The 10405-nt window shown below is 50.7% G+C and overlaps 1 protein-coding gene across 1 annotated transcript; it reads right to left on the reverse strand.

Moving 5' to 3' along the window:
- Positions 1-4917: 4917 nt before the first annotated feature.
- On the reverse strand, positions 4918-8876 carry LOC124687943 (ABC transporter G family member 14). The gene is made up of 3 exons (XM_047221670.1): positions 8582-8876; positions 7596-8463; positions 4918-6185 (listed from the first exon to the last, which is right to left on the reverse strand). The coding sequence occupies exons 1-3, from the start codon at positions 8759-8761 to the stop codon at positions 5149-5151; spliced, it is 2085 nt and encodes a 694-aa protein (XP_047077626.1). The 5' UTR covers positions 8762-8876; the 3' UTR covers positions 4918-5148.
- Positions 8877-10405: the final 1529 nt, after the last annotated feature.

Here is a 10405-nt window from a genome sequence, read left to right on the forward strand (position 1 = left end):
CGAACGATGTTCCCATGGCTCCAACTCCTGCCATGGCCATTTGGTATATCGCTTCTCTTGGATCTCCAGGAGGTGGCCTAGATGCCAATATATAGGCTTGAGTCGCCATATATCCTGCCTCCGGTGTTTTGGGTATGATGTTTCCTCTTGTATCTATCGACATAAAGGACATGTCGAGGTTCTGGATCAGATGCTCCCGCTCATGCTCGGGTACATGCGCCAATCGAGATCTTCCTCTATCACATGCTGCTCTATGGTTATCTCCCGAAGTTCCTGATTGTCGACTTAACTCATCTCTTCGCCTGCTCGACGCGGAGGCTGCAGCTTTTATTTGTTCAAGTATCACCCTTTGCTTTTCCAACTCTCGGCTAGCACGCGCGAGTCTATATTGATATGCTTGCAACTCTTCCACCGTAGCCGTGGTGGTCATCGGCTCTGTGCCATTCATGGCTCTTGATGCTCTACCCCAACCTGCTTGCGAAAGTTGTAATTTCTCGCGAGGTGTAGGCCCGACGTACTTGCTTCCCAATCCTCGCATGAGGTCAGCGGGATCGAGGTATGGATTTCCCAAATCATCGAAAGCATCTGATGCTTCATCCTCTTGACGACTTGAGTCGCCGATTGCACAGACTTGATGATATGTTGTCATTGTGTTTTCATCTTTGGGGTCGGTGACACCGTCGTAACGATCGGCGAAGACCTCCCGAATAGAAGTAGATCTGTCGACGAAGTTAAAGTTGTCGATGCTTTCCGAGTCGCTGTCCAGATCGGAATCCGTGAATGACCCGAAAGACATCCCGCCGAACAGATCGGCGAGATCTCCGCCGGCGGCGGGCTTGACGTAGCTTGCCGACGAAGTTTCCTCGTCGCTTGACTCGATTGACGACGATGATCCCGAGAAATCGGAACCAACCGCTAACGGGCCCGAAAAAATCGGTGCCGCTAGGCGATGTGATCCTTCTCTCCCGATGCAGAAGCGGAAACTTCCGAACGTCATCTCCATTGGGTCCTCCAGATAGGCATATGCATCCACACGGGCGGGAGGGTGAGGAACAAAATCAACAAGACCAGTTTTGATCTGTTTACCTCCGTCCATCGCGTTGCTTGCCGCCGATGATTTCGACGATTATGAACGTGCCATCGAGATCAGCTCGTTGTCGCCTCTAATTCCCACAGACGGCGCCAATTGACAAGGTATTAACTTGTCAATGGGGTTTCGCGGAAAGTAGAGGGCAAGTAGATCTCGAACATTTCAGTCGAAAAGGTGCTCGACTGCTAAAAACTAGGGTTGTGTTGACAATGAATCGATCCTTTCTTTCTCCCTCGACTCCCCCTTATATAGGAGGCGGAGCCAAGGGTTTCGCGATGTACACGTTACAAACAACGGGATACTCTTTGAGTTCGTCCCCGTATAGTTACAAGTCTCTATTCCTAATACATCTCTATCTTCCATAGTTGACGCTTTATTGGGCTTCCGGGCATCGTAATCTTCGGGTCGTGGGCCTTCAATATTCCCCGGGTATCTTCTTTGGCAGGCCCATTTGAGATGCCTATGTCACCGGCGCACCTACATGGTGGTGCGCCGGCAGTAAGGGGAGATGCAATTTTCCCTCCCCACACCCCCCGGTGGACCGCCTTTTCAGTTTCAAAAAAAAATGATAGAAAATTAAAAAATTAAATCCTTTGAAATGCCCATGTATTATGTCATCTAGTTTTAGGGAAAATTTAGAAATATGAATTTCGATATATTATACAAAATGGCGTCATATTTCGGTAAAACGGGATTTTTGGTTGTATACGACCTCCGATGAAAAACTTTTTTATATCAAAATCTATCTACGCGAAATTGGACAAAAATTTGATTTGACAAACTCAAAACGGAAACACAACTTTTTTGAGGTTTAAGATTTGGGTGAAAAAATAGGAAAAATTATTGCCGGCGCACCACCATATTTGGTGCGCCGGTGGTAACCTTGAGTATATATGCAAAATCCGGCTCTCTCCCTCTTCTCCTTCCCCACTTCTCCCTCTTATCCTTCCTCACTTCTTCTCTTCTGCTCTTTCCCTCCTCCTCCTCTTCTCCTTCTCCATTTCTCCTCCCGACGGTCTCCTCCTACTCCTCCTCTGGTGACCTCCCTCCTCCACCGTGGGCCTCCTCCTCCGGTGACCTCCCTCCTCCACCGCGGGCCTCCTCCTACGGTGACCTTCCTCCTCCACCGCGGGCCTCCTCCTCCGGTGACCTCCCTCCTCCACCCTAGGCCTCCTCCTCCGATGACCTCCACCTTGGGCCTCCTCCTCCACCTCCACCTCCGGCCTCCTCGTCCTCCTCCACATCCACCTCCGGCTTAGTCCTCCTCCTCCTCTACCTCCGGCCTACTCCTCCTCCTCCACGTCCACGTCCACCTCCGGCCTACTCCTCCTCCACCTCCACCTCCGGCCTACTCCTACTCCTCGTCCTCCTACTCCTACACCGGCGCGGAAACGACAACAAGGTGGCCCATAGCCTAGCAAAATAAACCCGAGCTAGATCTAGATCTAGATCGGCCTTTTTTGAAATTTGAAAAAACATACCGCCGGCGCACCAGGCTTGGTGCGCCGGGGATAACTCGTGTTACTGCTGGCACACCAACGGTAACTCATTACCACCGGCGTGTTTTCACCGGCGGGCTCTGGGTGCCTGCAGTAGCCTTTTTTGGTGCACCGACAATAAGGCTTTTCCTAGTAGTGTTGACATCTCCAGCGTGTCCCTATAGGTCTCAGCCTATTCCGGGGGCTCCTATTCCCCGCCTTAAGCGGGCGGGATGGTCGCTCCCGCCTGGAGAGCTTCGGCCATGGGCCACGAGGAATGTGGCCCGGTAACCCTCGATTTTGGTTCTTTCTGTTTAAACTTGAAAAATGTTTAGTTCTTAAAAAGTTCAAATATAAAAATAGTTTAGATTAAAAATGTTCAAGTTTACAAAATGTTGAAATCCGAAAAAGTTCAAATCTGAAAAATATTTAAAATTAAAAAACGTACAAAATTTTAAAAAGTGAAAAATTCCAAATCTAGAAAAAAGTTAAAACTTGAAAAAAGTTCAAAATTGAAAAGTGTTCAAACTTAAAAAATATACAAAGTTTGAAATTCTTCAAACAAATTAAAATCTGTAATAATTTCAAACTGAAAAAATTTAAAATTGGAAAATTCAATTTATTAAAAAAGTTCAAAAGAACTGATGAGAAAAACTGAAAAACCAGCCGAAAACCGGATAAAAACCAAAAGAAACTAAAAGAAACCGAAAACAGTGGAAAACCGAAATAGCACAGGCAGCCTCGCCCAGATGGGCCTGGCAAGCAGCGGTTTGCCTCAGGCGGCCTAGATGATCATCCAGAAGGCGCCTGTCTCCATATGGCTTCATAGCGAAAAGCATTCTGCACAAATGGCATAGTTTGGTGCTTCTCTCAATTTTGTTATTTGGCATAGTTTGCTGATTCTGGCGAGGATAGTGCTGGGCGTCACCCGGGGATCTGATTCCCCAGCCCCCGGATCCCCAACCGTCGGATTGACATCATTTACGATCAGATTTGCATGAAGCAAAAAATATCTCCGGCAGCAAAAATAACACCCCGGTAGCAATTGTATGTAGCAAAAAACGGTTCGTCCATGAAACGAAAGAAAAAGTCTAAGCTCACCGGAGTTTCACCGGAGACCTCGTCGGAGACCCCGTAGCAAAAATATTACGTAACGGTAGCAAAACCGTAAATAAATTGTAGCAATTTTTATTATTCATATGTTGCAAATGCTCTAAGATATCAATGAAGACCCCGCCTGTAGCCAGCAACAACATCGTTCGAGGTTGCAGCAACTCCGTCCGTCCATGACAGCAACGTCAGAAGGCGCTAGTAGCAACACCCTATGTCTATGGTAGCAAAAGTAGGCCTCGGCCCGCAGCAAAAATCCACCCTCCACCGGTAGCAATGCTGGACACCTTAAATAGCAAAAACGGCCTCCGCAGGTAGCAACATCGCAGGTCTAATGTAGCAAAACTCCTAATGAAGCAGAGGAGCGCGAGATGAAGACGGCGCTGGTAGCATCGGCGGCGACCGCGGTCGGCTGCGGCCTCCATCCACGAACCATCATATCCATGGCGGCGGCCTCTACGGCGGTGCGCGGTAGGGGAGGTGCTGGTGTGGTCGAGAGGAAACGCTGTTGACCATGGAGGTCAGAGGCAGAGTCTCTCCCTCAGGCGATTTCCCCTTGCTCGCTGGTGTGATGGTGGCGGCCTCCCTCAGCGGTGCGCGGGAGAGGTCGGGCGGCGGCGGGTGACCCATTCCAGAGGAGCGGCGGCGGCGCTCGGCGTTGAGGGAGAAACGGCGGCGGCTGGCGCGGGGCGCTGAGAGAGGAGAGGTGGCGGCGCTAGGCGTGAGGGAGGAGCAGCGGCCGCGCGACGGCAGAACGCGCTAGAAATTGTGTGGAGGAGGTTGGAGATAGGTTTTTTTCCTTTTGCGGGAGCGGTGGCTAGTGGGCCTAGGGAAAATATCGACCATACGATTGAAGGCATCCAACCGACGCGTGTCCGGAGGTTGCGGGAGTGCGATCCCCGGGGGAATAGGATCATTATCCTTCTTGCGATCATGCAGAGATATGACATATTTTCCATAACGATTCCTGCGATCATCCAGCACATGGCAAGTTATTTGTCGCTGGAGAACAGATGTTAGTACGGAGTACTTCTTTTCTGAAGAAACAAAAGCGACTGCTGAATCAGGAGCGTTCTTGAAGATTGTTTGTGAGAGGCAAGATGCAGCCGCTGAGCTGCAGGTTCGAATTGTATTTCCTTGAACTATTACACAAGGGTGGGTTCTTAATCCCACTGGCACTACTTATTACAAGATCTCAACTACTGTAGGAGTAGTACTCATGGTAGTACTCATCGCCAATTACGAACTTCTTCCTTCCTCTGCTCTCTGTTCCCGCCAAGATCGAGCCTCATCAGGTCTCGATCGCAATTAATCCATCGAGCCAAGACGCGGCCGGCCTTCAAAAGAACAATCAGCTACAGTACTAGCTAGGTTTCCCGGCCGGTCAATTACTAATCCGTTTTGGCTCAGTTAACTAGCTCTTGGTGGATGGGTTGAAATATACTCTCATCTTCGTGGACTTCATTTCAATCACCTCTGCTGCAGGCGGTCCAAGGCGAGGTAGGCGACGACGCGGTAGCCGACGAGGAGGAGCGCCATGACGCAGACGTCGATCCAGTGGTTGTTCAGACCGACGGCCTTGATTGCGGGGAACTCGGAGACCGGACAGAGCGCGCCGCCGCCGCAGTCGTAGACGCCGCCGCCGTGGGGGAACTGTATGCCGAGGAGGAGCCGGTAGCAGTAGAAGCTGTAGTTGAGCCACTTGAGCCACCCGACGAAGGGTGGGATGTGCTGCACGTAGTAGCCGCCGGCGATGAGGAAGACCATGGTGATGACGGATGCGAGCGTGGTCCCCTGCTTGACGTCCATGAGCACCGCGCCGACGGCGAGCCCGAGGCTCTGGGCCACGAGGACACTGTACAGCACGACGAGGAGGGAGAGGATGAAGGACGCCGGGCGCGGGTCGAGGCCGCCCATCCAGTAGAGTATGATCACGAACGCCGTGGGGAGGCCGAGCTCCATGGGGAGGTCGGCGGCGGTGCGCGCGGCAAAGTAGGAGGAGAGGCGGTACATCCCCGACGAGCGCTCCTTGAGCAGCATGGGCCGCTCCAGCGGGAAGACGAAGACGGCGTTGTAGAGCGGGAAGAAGCCCCAGAAGACGGAGAAGAAGAAGATGAGCGCCGTCCGGTCCTGCAGGTGCGCCGCCGGCGTGCGCCACCACAGGAGCCCCGCCAGGAACGCCACGGTCAGCACCTGGAAGATCCGGAGCTTGTTGAACGACTCGTGGCGGCGCTCCTTGAGCCCGCGACGGAGCAGCACCGAGAACTGGGTGCACCACCCGGCCGTCCACTCCACCCTTGCGGTGCCTCGTCGCCGTGCCCCATGCACGCCGTCGCCGGTGCCGCACGCCTCGCTCGAGCATATGTCCAGCTTCACCGCAGGAGCAATGTGTCGCTCGTACGCGGCCGCCAGCTTGCCCCTCACCTCCTTCTGCTCTGCCTCGCTCCCGCCGCCAGGCACCGCCGCCGCTACCCCGCAGCCGTCGCCGCTCGTATCCGGCGCGATACCTGCATGCACAGCCCAAGGCACAGTGATCAGCAGTGAACCTCCCCCCACGAACTCGACAAGTGTCCGCCATTGTGCACAGAAATTTCAAGATCGGAATGGAGGAGCGAATGATGAGGAGGCGACGGGCCGGAGTGGTGGTGGCCATGATTGGGGAGTGGAGGGAGCAGTGCGTCCCTGTCCGTGTCTCATACTCTCATCCCCACCCAGCTTGATGGATCATCGCCATTGCCGTTTCGGCTCCCCCTGAGTGGCCGCCGATTTGGCGTGCGCGTACGTGTAGTCAATCACAAGCGCGACACGACGGCGATGGTGATCGACGCTGATGCAGATGCAGGAAAAGGGGAGAAATCCATGGAAAAGAAGCCCCCTGCATGCGCGCACCGTATCGGGGACACGATCTTGGCACAACATTTGTTTTGTGCTGCTGATTACGCGGACCTTTTTTCCTTCTTCCATTCTTTATCGTTTTCTTTTTTATTCCTTTTACCAAAAAGTATCTTATTTTAGTTCTTGGTGGCTATGGCATATGTTGTCTAGTGCACTAGTGCTTTACTTAATTTTATCTTTTCTTGCTAGGTGGTTAATAACCGAACAACTGTGGTCGAGGATCAGGTTCTATAACTATATTTTCAGTGTGGTACGTTACAATATTTTGTGAAGTGTTGGTGCCCGGACAATTTCAATATTCTAGTACCACATGGCTTTTCCTTTCTTGTTTTTCATATACTTACACTGTCTCATTTTCTATCGCTCATATTTGACGACATCTTGTCGTTTGTGCACCACCTTAAAATAATAGAGATATTAAAACAAGAAAGATAAAACCAAGAAGAAAATATCGTTTGGCAGGGGTTCTTACTTCTTAGTGCGAGGGATGATATATATACAATCACTTCTTTAAGATATTATTTTCTCTTTATTGTAATATATGTATATAAACCGAGGAAAATTATATGATTATAGAAATAAGATTTGGGATGAATTTATATGTGTATGATTTTCAAATTTATGTTCTAAATAAAACTAATGATATCATAGTTAAAATTTTGAAAGTTTGATTGGCGTGTCTAAAATTAGGGAAGGAAAATTATTTTCCAAATTTGAACCAATTTTTGTAAAGAATTGAGTTCTTCTTGATAATTTATTAGCCCGATTTTTGAAATACCCTAAGCTCTCGCCTGCAACGAGCAATGTGCCTAACATTTTCTTTCTTTTCGAGGATATATAATGTGGGTTTGTATATGGGTGAGGTACTGAGGTCAGGGTGATGGAATGGAATTGAACTGCACATGCCAACATGCCATACGAACTGGAAAGCATCATAAAAAGGGTAAGTAAAGAGAATTAAAGATGAGAATATGGGGTTAGTGGTGCTGAGTGGGTGGAGTACTGAGTGGTCCTTGTCTTACCGTTTGCGAGGTCCAGCATGAGGTCGGCGGGGTTGAGGGAGAGCGGCGACGCGAAGCCGATGGAGGCGAAGTAGGAGAGCCCGTCGGCGGCGCGGCCGTAGTAGACAGGTCGCCCGTCCGCGGAAAGCAAGAGCACCTTGTCGAACATGTGGTAGAGGCGGGACGACGGCTGGTGGATGGTCACCACCACCGTACGCCCGCCGCCGGCGGCCATGCGGCGGAGCGTGCCGACTATCCTGGCCGCGGTAGTGGAGTCGAGCCCGGAGGTGGGCTCGTCGAGGAGCAGAAGGCTCGGGTCCACTAGCATCTCCAGCCCGATGCTGACCCGCTTGCGCTCGCCGCCGGAGAGGCCGCGCACGCCGCGGACGCCGCCGACCATGCTGTTGGCCACCTTGGTTAGGCCCAGCTCCCGCGCCACAGCCTCCGCCTGCGCGCGCTTCTCGCCGGCGCCCAGCGCGCGGGGGAGCCGGAGCAGCGCCGTGTACCAGAGCGTCTCTGACACGGTGAGGTGCGGGTACAGCACGTCGTGCTGCGTCACGAAACCTGTGCGGCGCTTGACGGCGCCGGAGAAGGGCTGCCCGTTGTAGGTGATCTTCCCGGACAGCAGTGCGTGCCGTTGTCGCCCGCCTAGCGCCGTCAGAAGCGTCGTCTTGCCGCTCCCAGACGGGCCCAGCATCGCCAGCATCTCCCCCGGCCGAACCACCCCGGACATCCCGCTGATGATCGTCTTCTCCCTCGGAGGCAACACGGCAGCCTTATTCTTCCCGTCAGCCGCCCCGCCGCCGATCACCGCGCACGCCGACGACACCCTCGCGCACAATCCCCCCGTCGTTTGCCCAACCTTCACTTTGTACACCACTTCCTCAAACTGCACCCATGCATGTGCACACGTCGGTCTCATCAGTCATCGCTTACCTTGAGTACATTTCACACGAATAAATGTGCACAAGCGCACGTATATGCAGTGCATGTACACCAAACATTACCTTGAGGACGAGAGGGAAGGAGTTCGCGGCGGAGCGGTGGCCGGAGGCAACCGACGGTGGGCTGGAGGTGGTAGGATGGACGGCACCGGAAGGGCTGTTGTTGCTGATTGTGGTGGTACAAGTAGAAGTGGGCGGCTCCTTGTGCTTACCAACATCGTCATGCAATTCCTGAGGCGCCATGACGATCTCACTCAATCTTCTATAGTAGTTGTGTATATGACGATGACGGGAGGTGGAGCAATGAAGAAGAGAAACGATCGGTGACCGGCCTCTGCTTTCTAGTACTCCAACTTGGTTTACTTGTCTGGTTGGGGTGGCTGATTGCAAGGTGCTGGTATTTATCATGGGAGGAGGCGGGAGCAAAGGCAAAGAAAGGAAGAAAGGGGCCTACCAAATGGGGCAGGGGGGAGCAACACTTGTTGCTGTCACTTTTTCTTTAGTACATGTGGGAACCCTAGTTTGTTCGTCCTTGGTATATATGTTTACTGATGATGATTAATCCTTGATTAACAAATGTTTGTGTGCTGTGTGCATGAAAGTAACATCACTAGCTATCTGGTAGTTACAAATGGTAGTTTTTATTGTTAAAACCTGAAAAAGGTGGTTTATTTACAGATGTCAAATATAGTGGTTAGTTGTAGCTCATAGTATGGACGGGTTGCTCGGTGGACATACATTCAGTGGATAACATATCTCTGCTTTCTTTCAGACAATAGATGCAGTGTCTGCATGATGATGGAGAGTGTGCCTATTGATCAAATTGGTACTAGTTCTTTGCAATTCACTATTAGGATGTAGTACTACTATGTAGTACTCTCTCTCCGTTCATTCATACTCCCTCCCTTCTAAAAATATGTTGCATATAAATTTTAGTCAAACTCAAACTTTGTAAAGTTTGTTTGACCATATGGAAAAAAATATTATTATCTATGATATGCAATCTATATCATATGAAATACATTTCACCGTGATTCTAATATTTCACCGTGAAATATATTAACATAAGTCTTGACTATGCTGGTTGTGCACTTTTTACACAAGATGAAGTTCCCCTTTTATCCTAGGCTAGTAGCACTATCTTCTATGTGTCAAGTTTCCCCTCAATCTTACCATTTTTTTGGCATATACATTTGTAGTAGACATACCTTGAACCTATCACTACGGGGAAAATAAGGCTTTGCCGTGCAACTTTTTGCATGGCAAAAGGTTCTATTTGCACGGCAAAGACTTTGCCGTGCAACGCCGCACGGCAAAGGTCGCACGGAAATGCCATTGACGGCAAAAGCTTCTTTGCCGTGCGACTCGCCAATGTTGCACGGCAAAGGCTTTACCGTGTGCCAAACATGTTTTATCTAAAAAAAGGCCCCAAACTGGCCACTTTGAGATTTGAACCTAGGACGCAGAGTAGCAAAAGCGTGCAACCTTGCCACTAGGCTAAGTGTTTATTTGTTGATAACTATACCACTCCACGCCATTTGAGTTGAGAAGAAATCCAGTTTTTACATCTTTGCCGTGCGCTTACATTAGGCAAAGACTTCTTTGTCGTGCGTTTGTTAAAAACAATAGGCAAAGGCTTACTTTGTCGTGCGTTTGTTAAAAACACTAGGCAAAAGCGTGCACGGCGATGCCTTTTGTGCTTTGCCGTGCATCAAATCCAAATCCTTGCCGTGGGCTGTGTTGGTCCATTGCCGTGCAGCTTTCTTTGCCGTGCGCTCTCTTCCGTCGTTGCCGTGAATCGTATCTTTGTCGTGCGCTCGTGTCTGTCTTTTCCGTGGCCAAGATCTTTGCCGTGCGTTTTCCTCCTTGCGCACGGCAAAGAAATCT

This window comes from Lolium rigidum, chromosome 1, assembly GCF_022539505.1.
Source record: "Lolium rigidum isolate FL_2022 chromosome 1, APGP_CSIRO_Lrig_0.1, whole genome shotgun sequence".
In the NCBI taxonomy this organism is placed as follows: domain Eukaryota; kingdom Viridiplantae; phylum Streptophyta; class Magnoliopsida; order Poales; family Poaceae; genus Lolium; species Lolium rigidum.